This window comes from Apteryx mantelli, chromosome 22 (assembly GCF_036417845.1).
Source record: "Apteryx mantelli isolate bAptMan1 chromosome 22, bAptMan1.hap1, whole genome shotgun sequence".
NCBI classification, from domain to species: domain Eukaryota; kingdom Metazoa; phylum Chordata; class Aves; order Apterygiformes; family Apterygidae; genus Apteryx; species Apteryx mantelli.
In genome coordinates, this window is record NC_089999.1 from 11,938,915 (window position 1) to 11,953,386 (window position 14,472).

The 14,472-nt window shown below is 52.5% G+C and overlaps 1 protein-coding gene across 7 annotated transcripts in view; it reads right to left on the reverse strand.

Moving 5' to 3' along the window:
• Nucleotides 1-5,643: 5,643 nt before the first annotated feature.
• Nucleotides 5,644-14,472, reverse strand: part of BCAS3 (BCAS3 microtubule associated cell migration factor) — a 385,407-nt gene continuing 376,578 nt past the window's right edge. For 5 of the 7 annotated variants that reach the window (XM_067309862.1, XM_067309860.1, XM_067309864.1 and 2 more), the window contains one exon: nucleotides 5,644-6,678. In XM_067309862.1, coding sequence (XP_067165963.1) covers nucleotides 6,530-6,678 — 149 coding nt within the window. In that variant the 3' untranslated portion in view covers nucleotides 5,644-6,529. The remainder of the gene's footprint in view (nucleotides 6,679-14,472) is intronic. The other 2 variants (XM_067309863.1, XR_010886230.1) reach the window with 2 other exon arrangements.

Here is a 14,472-nt window from a genome sequence, read left to right on the forward strand (position 1 = left end):
CGGGATGCAGGGCCGGGCAGCAGCCGACAGCGCCGATCGCCCGGCCGGGGCTGTCACCGAGCCCCGGCGCCGCGAGCTGTTCAGGGCCTTGCCGCTGAAGCAGCTGACGCCCAGGTGCGGCGAGGGGCCGGGTGGCCACCGAAGGGACAAGTGCCAGCGACCGTGCGCAGCGCCGAGCAGGCGTGCGGCAGCATCCCGGCTCCTGCAGGCCCTGGCGCCCGCCGCACCCCCTGCGCAGCCGTATGGCCAGCGGCAGGAAAGAGCGAGGTCGCGCCGACCCCGCGGGGTTAGAGCCGAGGCGCGAGGGCTCCCGCGTGCGACCCCACCTCCGCTCTTCACGTGCAAGGTGGTGCCGGGCGCAGCGCGAAATTAATTCCAGTTTTACCGGCTTGCAGAATAAGGAAGACACTAACCTGCCCCCCGGGACGACAGCTTGCGCTTTCGTAATTGCCACCCCTTCAAAACGGAGACCCCGGTGCTGTAAGACGGTCAGAGGGACTGTCACGTCCCCGAGGTCTGAGGAGCTTCGTCTTCACCGAGTGACAGAAACAACCAAAATCCCAGACCTGGACTCCCCAGAGTTTACGAAACCTCACACCCCTGCGGGTGTCTCGGTCTGTCCTGGGCCTCGCTGCCCGGATGGTGCCTGCGGCGCAGCACGGGGCTGGGAGAAGCTGCGGTCACAGCCGCGGTCACAGCCGTGGTCACAGCCCAGCTCTGGAGCTAGTGACGTGTCTCCACGTTAAAATGTGCCCTTTGCTTTCGCTAGGGAAAAGTCATTTTCTGGTGTAATTGAAACCTGCTCTGCAAACGTGCACAAGGCAAGAGCATTAAGCAGGAACAAAACCCAGTAATATCAGCCAAAGGAGATTTTTATCCTATTAGGCTAGATGAGCAATCTTCAATATTAGCCTCAGTTTACACTTACTTGTATTCAATCAAAGTTAAGGAACAGCGTTAGATTAAATGGACCCTGTGTTGCTTTATAAAAGGCTCAGAACATGTTTACAAACAGCTTTGCATAAAGCCAGGCCGTCAGCAAAGATCCGCCAGCGCGCACACGTATGCACCCGTACGCACCCATACGCACACGTATGCACCCGTACGCACACATATGCACCCGTACGCACCCATATGCATCCATATGCACACGCAGGCAGTGGCTACTTTTCGCTCCCCTTTGGCGGCGAGGCCGTGCGGGGACTTTGCAGACCAATGCCTGATTTACAGCAGCTCTGCCAGCTCCCAGCTTGGCCTGCACCTTGGGGAATTATCCGGCGGGATGCTGTGCACAGCCCAAACGAGCCCTCCTGTCTCCGGAGGTGTCAAACCAACCTTGATCTTTAGCTGTCTCATTTGCCCCAGCCGTCAAACGTGCTAGGCATGTGCCATTTTGCGCAGTTAATAGCTTTTTCTGGCAAAGCGATACAGACATCCCCTCCTCCCTGCTCCTGGCAACGCCACTGGAATGCAACACCTTGATTTCCTAATTCCTTACGCTTATGGATGGCGCTTAAGGCACTTCTGCCAGCTGAGGAAGGTAAAAAACCAGGCTAACGCTGGGGCAGCCAAATGGTTGTACCAGACCGAAATCGGTGCAAGAGTGGCATGAAAATCCCAGCCCGTGTGCGCCGCAGCTTCCCGCGGAGGGTAGGTGACAAACGCAGCTGAAGCCTCTCGGCTCCTGCTACTTTTGTCCTCACCAGCTACAGTCGCACAGATTAAGAGCAGCAATATCGGAGAGGGGTTTCGTGCAGTTAACGGGACGGAGGCTCGGCTGCTGCAGACACATGTTTGTCCTGGTGCCTTTTTCATCTGTGAAACAGGGCAAGCGGTGGGTTCAATTATTTTTTTTCCTAGCACATAAACCACTAATCATTTATTGCATTAAAAAAAAACCCCAACCCCTTATCTCCACAACTTTCATTCCTATTTTTATCCAAGTTAAACTTGAAAAAAAAGGTTCATTTTCTTTTTTTGCAATCACAAAGAGGCGATCTCAGCCCCGTCGACTCGCTAATTGTAAGCATTCAAATGGTTAGGTTTAAAGTTACACTTAGCAGCTGTGAAACATTAGGGTGAAGTGATTACAACCTACTGGAGGATACCGAACATTTTTACAATATCTCAGGAGCATAAGGGAAAGACAACAGGAAATGGCGCAAACTTTCCTACCCTGCACAGTAACAAGCCAAAGCGAAGGAGGGAGAAAAGAAACGCAGAGAAGTGGCGCTCGCACAGCCGGGATCCTCGGGAAGTTCCCACTCAAGCCCCAAGGGAAGCAGCGTCCGGCCCCGCTGCCCCCCGCGTCCGGCGAGGGCAGAGCGGAGGGCAGCGGCACGTGGTGGCCCCGCAGCTGCGCGCGGCAGCAGATCCCGCTCCGGCCCGTCCGAGAGGCCGCCAAAGCGGTCGAGGGAGCGAAGCCCGGAGCGTCGCGCGTTCGGCAGCCTCCGGGCTCTGCAGAGGCTCGCGAACGCCAGATCCGCCGCTTGCGGTCAGGCCCTAGATTCGCTCTGAGATTTGATTTTGTCTGAACTTCAAACTGTCACATTTGGAGAACCTTTGACTCTCCACCGCTTTTCCAACAGCAGAACATTCCCCCTCCTATGATTTAAGCACGCTACATGCGTGTGTTTATTACAGAAACCAGTGCAGAATAAGAAAGCAATATTTCATGTTAATTCATGAAATCTGAACTCAGCTTTTAATAGAAGAGCTCCACTTTATACAGAGAGTGATATACAGTCCGCCCGGCTTTAAATGAGACGTTTTGCCTTTTGAACTCAGCAGGAGGCCACTGCTCACTACTACTACTGGAAACAGTTTAAAAACCTGCGAGTCCAGCGTGTCTTTTGGGCTCTTTTCGAGGCAGTGTTTTATATCATGGCACAGCGCTCTTGCTGCGCTGCCGGTGACCGTCTGCCAGCCGCGCTGCCGGAGAACTCGGCATTTCACAAACTCACCTGGACTGTTTCCACAGCAATGCGAGACAGTCGTCCGGAATGAGGGAAGACGTTAAGACTCTTTCTGATTTTGCTTGAAGTTCGGTTTGGATCGAGTCCAAAGATTGAAGTCCTGCTGCCATTAAATTCAGGGGCAAAACGCCCTTAGACCGCAGTTTTACCGCAAAAGCACACGGCAGAGCTCGTTGCTGCTGGGTGCTGGAAAGGGGGGACACGGGCAGAGCTTAGGGACCAGCGAGCGCTGCAGACACGTGTGGCCAAGGTGGGTCTGCTCAGGGCAGCAAAGACCCTAGCGGCACTGAGACCCGGGCTCCGGTGGCTCCGTGCAATGCGGGTGTTTCTCTCCCCAGGTCAATACAACACTTGAAGATCCACGTGGATAAGCTGCAAGGAGGCCTCTAGCAGGTGGCAATAAGCAGTAATATTCTTCCTTGGTGCCCCAAAAGAATATCGCTGCTGGGGGTGAAGCGGAGGAAAGGTGACGTTGCATGCAAGCACTCGGCTCCCTGTCCAAAGTGAACTTTCTAGGGCCTGCCCTTTGCAAGGAACGCACGCACGGGGCATCGATGGGACCACGCGTGCGCTCGGAGCGAGGCACGCTCCTTGGGAGCTCGTTGAGTCGGAGCCTATCGCGTTACTGTTGCAATACTCAGCTTTCCCTGGCTCACTGAAGAGCTGGAGCTTGGTGGTTATTCTGCTGGGTCATCTGTGAAAGTATCAAATTAAAGCTAATTTAGCCACCTCACTGCAGTGCACTTTGCTTTTTTTTTTTTTTTTTAGTTTGGGGCTCTCTTAACAGTTTGGCTACGGGGCTATCAACAGCAGGGAATTTAGGACATTCTTTTCAATGAACCAGACAGAAAATATTTTGGTACAGCCCCAGTTTGTAGGGTTTTTTTCCCCCCCTTTAAACAAAACATCCTGATTCAAAGGAGCTTCTTGCAGACTGGGAATTTCCACATGGCCGTATTGCAGCACTTATAAAAAGTGATTTAAAGCCTGCCAACAACAAATACATTTCCAATGACACCACTCTGCATTATGCGCTATCCTACTTTGTGCGTTCATAAAGAACCAGCAGCTGAGCTGTTCGAGGCTACAGTAATACGAAGAACAGCAGTCGCTTTCCTTTAAAAGAACTTTGTCCCTTATGGCTGCTCTTTGGAAAGACTGAAAGGAAACGAGAATCACGGTGACAACACAATCCCTTCTGTATGTGTTAATCTGGATTTTGTTTGAACTTTTGGAGCTGACCTTGGCTTGAACTGCGTTAAAAATCCTCACTGGCGTGGACTGACTTGACCCGGTGGTTCCATTTGTTCGCAATGCCAGCCCTACCCTGACTCGCTTAGCTCAATCCATTATTTTACAGACATAAAAGAAACGTAGCATTACAGCGGAGCCTCTTAGCACAGATATAGCCAGTGGGCCTGAGCTGCAAGTTCTTACTTACGGGCAAACTCTCCTCCGATTTCATCCCAGGGAGTTTTTTTGCTTGAGAAAGGACTGACTGAAAACCAAGCAAGAAACTGAAATTATTGCTGCAGACTCTCAGGTTTTAATAGTGGTTTCCAACCCTGAAGAAAGAAAGAAAAAAAAAAGCTTCTGAGATCTGAGCAATGGCATTACAGTTAAAGAAAATCAAGCCCAAGACTGAATTTGATATTGGGTGCTTGGGGATGGAGTAGGAAGAGGGTGGTCAATTTTGCATCAGTCAGTGTGGCTACAGGAGTGCAAAAAGATTTGTGGGTTTAGATAGTTTCCTCTCATTTCCATGACTCAAACAGCTTCTATTAAACAGAAGTAGTGGGAAGGAAATGTCATAAGTTGATAGCCTCATCTCAGTTTCTGCTTCTCAACACAAGTTGGCTGACATAGAGAAATTTCTGTGGTTGCTATGTGTGAGGCCATCAGTATTTTATCAAGAGAGTTGTGCAGCACACGTATTTACCGTGCACAGCCAGTACGTTACATGGGTTCAGCACGTTACAGGGGTTCTGCAAGCCTTCTACGTGTGATCCTGTAATGCAATGGATGTAGGTGGGCGCCTCTGCTGTGAGAGGGTGCCTGGCTCTCCGCTCACGTAAATCAGCTAAGCTCCGTGGGACGAGCAACCAGACTCAACCAATACAAGCAGCGCGTGTCCCTTGGCTGTGCCAACTCACGGCGGGTAAAAATCTGACCCACTGTTTCACAAGGAGGCACCAGCACATAAAATGGAAGTGATTCAAAGGAGCTATCAGGATTCCTTCTGTCCATATTCCATGTTTTCTGGATACTGTGTCTCAGGAACACTGAAGTTACAACTTTATATATACACATACATACATACACATCTATAGTCATGATCCTCTTCGCACTGCTAGGCTTAAAGAGACAAATGAAAGATCCAAGCCTGGCTCATTCTTCCCTGGGTCTAGCAGACAAGCACACTCCACCAACATGAGTTTTATATTCTAAGCAATTACTTTAAAGAAAAAAAAAATCAGCCTGCAAAAAACTCTGGCTGTAATTGTCACACAAGGCCCAGAAGTAAGACACCAAAACACAGATATAGATGCTGATTTTCATAGGTGCTAAGTTGGTGCAAGGAACCTCATTTAATTTTTTTTTTGTTAAAAAATTTTGTCCTTGCACAAGGGTATGAGAAAACAAGGATGCAAAAACAAACTAGACTGGCTGAGTAACATCCACTGATGGCTTTAATTAAAGCCCTCAAATTAGTAAAGATGCACATAGTCTTTGGTACAGGAAGATATATGAAGCACACATCAAGCCTAGTAACACTCCATGAACATTGACATTTAAGCAGTTTCTTGTTTAACTTAGATTTATTCAATGACACATGCATTTCTGGACAGATATCAGCGTTCCAGTGAACAACTTTTATAACCAAATATGAGAAATTGGTGACTGCAGTTAGTCAATTAAGTATATTTCTAAAATACATGACTAGAATAAAACTGGAGCAATAGAGATAATTCTTCCGAAGAACAAAAAGAAACTTTTCCATTTGTAATACTCCTGGCATTGATGAATATCAGCAGGGAAGGAGGGCAGCAGGGAGATGCAACCATGAAGGAATAACCTTATCACCCCCGTCCACAGAAAGTCCTTGAGTTCCCACTCTCTCCAGTTCATTCTTTAATGCTCGGCACTTTTGCAAACGGCTAGAGTTCCTGGCTGGCGCTCGCACCACTAAGTTACGGAGATTCCCTTTATCTTTTAACACGAAAAGCAGATAATGGTTGTGAAACCATGTGCTTAACCAAAAATGGCTTAGAAATATTTCTCCTCTAACATCTCTTCCTGAACACAGCAAAAAAGAAGCCACAGAGCTATCAGGATCGAAGACGGAGTCTCTTCATATTGCACAGGAAAACAAAGTCAAGATTTTGTGAACATGTTTCAGGAAGGTTTACGTGGAAGAATCGTCAATATTTATCAGGGTAACAAGAACCATCCAGCACGGCAGCTAACTGGTGGGTGAGACGCATATCGAGACTGTTTAGGTGGAGAGACAGTTTGTTACCCTGTCTTGATCTCTCCTTGTATGTCTGACTAATTTAAGGGAATCCTGTGGGGAAAAGGCTGAGAGGCTGGTTTTCGTTAGTCGGGAGGGGTGATCTGTAACCATCAAAATTGCGTGGAATACTTCCGCTGGTGGAACCCGAGCTGTTACTCAGCGTCTCTATGCTTCCCTCTCGCTGAAGCTCTGAAATGAGAGAGAAAACAGGCCCTGGTTAGTGTTTCAGATAAAAGAACCAAGAGCGCCATTAGAAAGCCACTTTATTGACAAATCTGCTTATTGTATCATTGCTCTAACGTTACATTTGCTTGTCATCCATCTTTTCCTGGGTGATTTGACGAATCACTCCAGAGGCATCCCCGCTCCCGTTTCTACCTCTTTGCTGGGTTTGTATTTCAGTCCGAACAGCAACGGGGCTGTATGAAGATGTGAAACACTGCCTGGCAGAGTAATCCTTTCCTGGGGGTGAGACCATTGATTCGTGACGTGTCGGGACTCAGCAGTTGGGGTGCTCGCGGCTGAACAGAGCAGGGTGCAACGTGCACGGTTGCAAACGCGGAAACACCTCTCCCAACAGCTCCGCCACTGCGGCGGGCGAGCTGCGAAGGGAAAGCGGCAGCAGCACCAGTCACCAGCGAAGCGCAGCAACGGTGCCCGAGCAGCGCACTCCGACGCCTGGCGAAAACCAGGGACTTCCCACAGCCCTCTGTGCTGCATAAACGGACGCAAATAGCTCTGCTTTTCTGAGGCACAGAGAAAATATCACCTTTCCCATGTGCCAGGCCGCTGTGCCGCAAAACAAAAGAGAAAGCGGACCCAGTCGTGGCCTTGCCTCTCGCAGTTGCACACACCGAGCCATCACATCATTCCTCCCCTTGCTGACCTCCCGAAGCCTTTACTGCTTCCTAATCTCGAAACACTAGAATTTGTGTGTGCGCCGAACATCCCTGCTGGCCGCGGCCTCTCTGGGAGCCACTTGAACCCGGCAGTTGACTCAGTGGCAGCGCGCAGGCAGCGCGGCTGGGCAGCGTCAGCCCGCCGGCACTCAGCGGCGGCATGCAGCGGCGAGATTAGGCAGAGCCGCGCGGACACGCCGCCAGCCCTCTCCCAGACACTCACTGACAGGCTACACGAAACATTCTGGCGAGTCGCGATGTGCAGCCGAAGCGCAGCTCCGGCACCCCGCTCCTGCGCAGGCCCTATTTGGGGGAAGGGGACGAGCAGGTTCGGCGGGGGCGTCGCGCGTGCCCGGCACGGAGCAAGCGCCACGTGCTTTCTGCTGCCACGAGGACAGCTGAGGAAGCAAGCAACACCCTTGAGGAGCCAGGCGAGCGGTCCTTGTTTCCCTCGCTGCTGAATATCACTGTATCGCTGCCGTTTGCAGGCCTCCCGCTCGCACTGGGGTTTTTGCTCCGTATAAACATCACGACAGTCCCTCTGCTGCAGCAGGACTCCAGGATAAGGCCAGAACTATACATGAAGTACAGGGCAAAAGCACAGAGTCAGTTCTTCACTAAAAAGCATCTCACTCGGGTGTCCTCAGAAAACTGCACAATTCCCGCTAGCTACCTGGGCACGGAAAGGCCAACGGCCACCGAATTTGCACCCCAGCAAAGGAGGGCTCGGAAATGCAAGACGGGATCACGGCAGGGACTTGCAGTGCAGGTAATCTGCGCTGGGTGCATGGAAAACAAATCTGCAGGAAGTCAGTCAACCTCTAAGAAGCAATGACACTGACCTCAGCTGTATTAATCACGATTTCTTGCCGGTATTTCGTTAAGGAATGTCCACGTATAAACCTCTCCATTTTCCTCACATCCTTACTCTCCCATGAGTTCAGGAAGTAAAAACAGTAATTTAAATCAGAAATGAGTGGCGTATCCCACACTAATACTGTGCTTATCCTGTCTGATTTGGTGCTTTTATCTCGCTCGGCGCACAGCTGGCTTTGGTTAAGCGTCTCACGTCAGAGCTCTCACTCGCGGCGCGGCCGTCCCCAGCAAGGCAGGACGCGCTCCGGCCCCAGTCAAACATCATTAAGGCTCCTGAACTCCTGACGAGGTTACTTCTCGCTCGCCCTCCCTCTCTCTCTTTTTAAGCTATAATTGATTTTCGGGCAAATGTTGTGTTTTCAGTAACCGTAACAAAAGAGGAGAGGGAGGAGGAGCGGGAGAGGGGCGCGTGCTTCCCTGCGCGTGCGGGGGGCTCCGAGCCGCTGCTCCCGCCCGCGGGCCGCGCTGCCGGCGCCCGGCCCTTTCCCGGGGACGCTGCCGTCCTGCCTCCCGTCCTGGGGCTTGTCTGGGCTCCTACGTGCTGCCGGGATTTTTTTGTTTGTTTTTTTTTTTCTTTGCAGCTTGCTTTCCCCAGGCTGCTGCGCGGGGCTGTGAGCGATTACGCGAGGCGCTGGGGGCCTCGGTGGCGGCGGCGGCGGCCCGAGTGCGCCGCGCTGCCAGGGGGTGGCACTGCCGACACTGACGCCAGCCGCAGCGACCCGACGGCGAAAGCATCGGCGAGGCAGCGCCATGGGCCCAGAGCCCAAAAGCAGCGAGGCCGGGGTCCCCTCCTGTCGGGCGAGCGCCGTCCCCATCCCCGTCCCCGGCAGCCGCCGCTCCCGCAAGCTCCCCTCGCTGCTGTCAGGCAAACGCGGCCATTTAATTAGGAATGGGTAGGGACGAAAGAGAGGTTAAAACAGAAGCAGAGGCCCCACGGGAACGGGGCGGCAGCCCGCCACCGGCAGCCCGCGGAGAGCCCGCTCCGTGAAGCCGGGGAGCCGCCCGCGTCCGCGAGCTGCCGCCCCAACTCCGCGCGCGGCCGACGCGCGCGTTCCTCTCCACCGACGCATCCGAGCGCTCGCTCGCAGCTCCGCACGGAGAATACGCTCGTTCTGGAACCAATTACACGGCACGGCAGAAGAGCGATGTATTTTGATACCTAAGAAACCGCTGTAAAACTCCTGCAGGCTGCAGGAGAAAGCAGGGCTGCAGGGAGGAAATGAGGCTCTTGCCCTCCCCGGCCCCGGCTCTTGCTCCGCGCAGCTGGGTCGCTCCGCAGCGGCGAGGCCGCGGCAGACAGGGAATTAGGCATTACACGGCCTCCAGAGACTACCTGCACTGCGAGTGTGACCCCGTCCACATTAGGGGGCTAGAGGACCACGTCCAGCGCTTTCCTGGATTCCCCAGAATCAGTCCATGTCGTCCAGCTACCTCATTTTTAAAAAATCCAACAGTACAAACTGTTACCCTTTCCTTCAGACCTTCCCCACAGACCAAGGGCATTTCAGAGGCAAGTGCACAAAAGCGTCACGCTGGGGGCCGATTTCTGATAGACCCAAGTCCTGGATAGACCTGACACGTGCCCACCTGCCACCGCAGACGACTGGGGCTTTTGGGTGACAAAAGAGGCAAACTCCCAGAAACAGGCAGTACAGGCTATTGCTGGGACAACAGCAGCAGACCCCTTAGAAACAGCTCTACCCTACACAGCTGGAAGGTGAAACAGCTCCCAGGCCTAAAAGGAACGTGTCATACAACCCGTTAGACCACTGATGTCCCACACCAGGGGGATAAACTCAAAAATAAAAAACGCAAGCACAAGAAAGGGTCCGCCCGCGAGAGGCAAGGCAGCTCGGGCGGTTGTGCGGCGGCGGCGGCTGCGTGGGATCACCGGCTCAGCGCTGCTCAAATAGAGCAGGACAAATCCATCCTGCGAGCGATTGCGTTTGCTTCGGTGGAGTTGCGCCAGGAATGGACTTGGCCCCAGCCTGTCTGAGGGTTATTGTATCTGCATTCCCCCATGCATATACTGTCGAGATGTATTAACTTCCTTAAATGTACCAGTAAAACAACCTCTTATGATACACTTTAATGAACTTGTACAGTAGCCAACAAATTGTGCATCATATAAAACCCATTCTGCCTTATAGACTCTCTGGCTATTTTGTAATAACTGCAATTTGCTTCTGCTGAAGCAAGATAACCAGGGTTGAGAAGTCAGGCTTTGCAGAAACCTAAATATTTGATTTTGGGGGGGGGGGAGTGGGTGGGAGAAGGAAGAAAGGGGCCTCTGGGAGCTATTTATGGGGTCAAAATAACATGAGACCTGCTCTTCTCGTAGTATTTCCACTATCAAGGAAATGAAATACTGTGAGAAGACCAGCACTTGCATTATTCTGGCCCCATAAATGGCTCCCTGAGGCATTCCAAAGCCCGTGAAAAACAAACACAAATACAAATAAATGCTAATACTGGAAATGTAAATACTAAAACCTGCCCCTGTCCCCAGAGGAAACGACTCACAAAGTTCTAGCTGCTCTAAAAAAAAAGACAGGAAAAAAGAGAAAAGAGCAGGAACATCTGCTGAAGTGATGAGGAGAAAGTCATTTCAGGGGAGACGAGGAATAGCCCGGTCTGCACTTTTGATGGTAACAGTAATAGGCACCGCCGGCATAATCGAGGGTCCCAGAATAATAGTGATTTTCAGGGCACATGCGCCTTCTGCTGCGTTGAAAGCTGCAGCAATGAAACCCATCCCAGCCGTGCACATCTGGCAGTGTCAGAGACCTGGCAGTGCCCAGGCTCACAGTGCAGGGCTGGCAGGACCATCCCAGCTGTGCACATCTGGCAGCATCAGAGACCTGGCAGTGCCTGTGCTCGCAGAGCAAGGCTGGCAGGACTGTGGGACCATCCCAGCTGTGCACATCTGGCCGCATTGGAGGCCCAGGCAGTGCCCGGGCTTGCAGAGCAGGGCTGGCAGGACCATCCCAGCCATGCACATCTGGCAGCACTGGAGGCCCAGGCAGTGCCTGGGCTCGCAGAGCAGGGCTGGCAGGACCACGGCCACCAGCTGCCCACAGGGGCTACGGGCAGGTGAGGTTCTCCCCCCGCTCAGACAAGCGGCGCCAGCACGCACTCTGAGTTTGCCCAGACAAGCACGTGCCGAAGTGACGAACGGCCCAGGCACCCCAATCCGGGGCACCTCCCCGGGGCCGGATGCTTGGCAAGGGGCTGCGCAGGCAGTTTCTGGTGGTCCGGCCCCTTGGTGATGGCCATACAAACCAGACATCAGTGCTCACAGGCCCCTTCGGTGACCTGGGCCCTCATCTCCCACCTGAACAAAGTCACCTCTCCGTCCCTGCCACGTTGGGACAACCCTGAGCTGGCCTGGCCCTGCAGGGAGGTGCCGCTCGCGGGACTGCGAGCTCTGCAGCACGGCAGACATGACCCTGTGGTAACGATCGCTCCGGCCTCGTGGCTCCCTCTGTGGACCAGCCTTTTTCCAGTCCCATCGTCCTATCCGTCCTGCTGTCCGTGCACCGCTGCTTGCCGATCGGCACAGGGTGAGCTCGCCCAGCCCACGCAGAGGGGCAGGCCCTCTCCCCCAGCGCCCGGCGCGCTCGGTAACTCAAGAGTTATTCAGAAAGCACTGGAAGCTCGAACGCATTGCAAAGCAAACGGCGGTCACCCTCCGTTTGGCCTTACTTTGCACACGGCCGCCAGGAGCCGGGACCAGCCGCCGTCCCCTGCTTCCTCCCGTGCCTATGACAGGCCGCATTTGTTGCATGAGGGAGAAACCGAAAAAGCCTCACATGCAACGTTGCTTTCTGTTAAAGTTTCTAAACACCGTGCTGGAGCCTCACACTTGTGTCCCTTGTTCTGCCCCTGAAGTCATGCTCTGTTCTCACGAAGTTCGCTACCAAAGCGGGGAGGACAGAGGGAGGAGCTGCGGCGGCAAAGCCTGCGATCTCCAGGTAGGCGGCAGAGCCCGAGAAGCCCGTCCGGCCCCAGTCCGCGCGCGCCTGCTCTATATTCCACTCCAAAAAGCTCCAGGAACTGTCAAAGGACTACATCAAATCTAGAAAGGTACAAAGCCCTGCCAAGCTTAAATGTGAAACCATTTTATATGGCACATTAATTCAATGCCCGAAGAAAATCTATATAGCCCTCTTTTGCCCGGAACACTCATAAATTATGCTGCCTTTCTTATTGGTGCTCTCTGCGTAGTGGTCCACTTGAAGCCATGGTATCTCCTTTATGTCTACTCAAAAGTCTCATCTCCAGTGCATTATTTCTCCTAATGGTTTTTCCTTTCTCTCTGTTTGCCTTCCCCTACAACAGGCTGTTAAGCACAGTTTCAAAATATCCTCAAAAATCACTTGCTGAAAGCGCTGACCCTTTCCCTTACCTGCTGAGAACTGCACCAAGCCCTGCACGGCACGGCCGAGACGGGGCCGGGATAAACGATACAGCGACAGCCAGCCTGATGTGTCGGGCTAGCGGGGAAGCAGCAGCAGCTCTGAATACAAGAATTATTCTTCATCATCTCGAACTGTCACAACACATTACGCTCAAAGCCCAGCTCGCTGGAGGAGTGACCCTGCGCTGAATGGGAGAGCGCTCGGGGAAAGAACTAATTGTAGCCTCTTTTCACACGTCAGTCACTTTTCACAGCACCAAGCCTTTCAAGCTCAACTAATGTCAAGTTCCCTTTTCCTTTTTCTGGGCTGAGTACTTCTGATTTTTTAAGGATGGCATTTTTAAAGGAACGAGGTCTCTGGCAAGGCACGAAGCCGGGGAGGGGCGGGAAGGAAGCGTCAGGAGAAGCACGCATCAGAAAGCCTATCGGACAGCTGAAGATTCATTAGGAATTATACAATTAACAAGGAGGAATGCAGGAAGCGGGGGAATGGCCACGAGGGCCGGGGCCTCCCTGGTTTCACTTCCGTCACTTGCTGCAACCGTCTCTCCGGGCTCAGCGCGAGCCGCAGGGCTGGACGCGCTGCCGTCACGCAACCGGGACGCAAGGCTGGTCCTTGCTCCGCAGTGGGGTCAGAGAGACAAGGTGCTGCTTAGTAAAACCACTGAGCTGGTTCGCACGTCTCCACCGCCACGAGCAGTTTTTGAATGAACAGTTAAAAGGCCAAAATTAGAGCCTCCTTTTAAAATGAAGGATAATTTCTTTCATTTTTAAGAGAAATGAGAAGACTCCCTGCAGACGCACTTTTCAAAATGACAGCCTGGCCTGTGCTCTTAGACAGACAAATGCAAGGGTACTTCATACCTTCCTGTCTTTAACCGAAATTGTAAAACACGCTGTGGCAAGGACTATTTTTTTACTCTATATTTGTACAATGCCTATTACAGGGGACTTGCATAGCTGACGGGGGCTTCCAAGTGTTACTTATTAACTGTAATGAATAATAATTATGCAGCTTCTGCCATCTGGATTCTCATTCAAAAGGATCCTGTGCAAAGCGCACACTAAAAGGCAATTTCTGCTAACACAATGGAAGTCTTGAGGATCTCTTAAACTGTTTGTAATTTACACAACGCTCCCTAGTGAATGGATTAGTTAAACATTTTTATTTTACTGATTGCCGCTGAACGGCGCGGGCCGTGCTGCCGCGGAGGATCGCGCGCCCGCCCGCCCCGGAGCGCCGCTTCCGCTCCCCTTTACGGTGACGCGCGCTTTTAAACCTAAGCTCTCCGTCTTCCAGTGTTTAGACAACGTCCCAAACTCAGCTGCACACTTCTGGCTCTATTACCGTAAGAACAGTTACTGCTAACATCAGTCAGCCGCGGGACCCCCCCCAACAGCTACTTTATAGTGCTTTACTAATTGGGAGAACCAGATTATTAGAACGGTGAAAAGTCGGCTAAACCTGCCCTCTGCCGCTGCCCAGGGCGGAGGCCGCTCGCCTGCGCCGACTCCCCCGGCACTCGGCAAACCGCGGAGGCAGCCAGCAGGGATGGATGTCCCGCGATGCTTCGGGCGGCCGTGACAGAACTGCTCCTAAGAAAGACTTTTTTTTTTCTTTTTTTTCAAACCAGCAGTTTGGAAAAAAAGAGAACTTAAACTACATTCAAAAGAGGAAACGTAATACTACGGCATTTGACCACTGAAAATCAACCTCCTTATTAAAACGGTTTCATTGTGCTGCAACCTGAAAGATGTTGAGACCCCACAGAAGCAGCTCCATTAAAT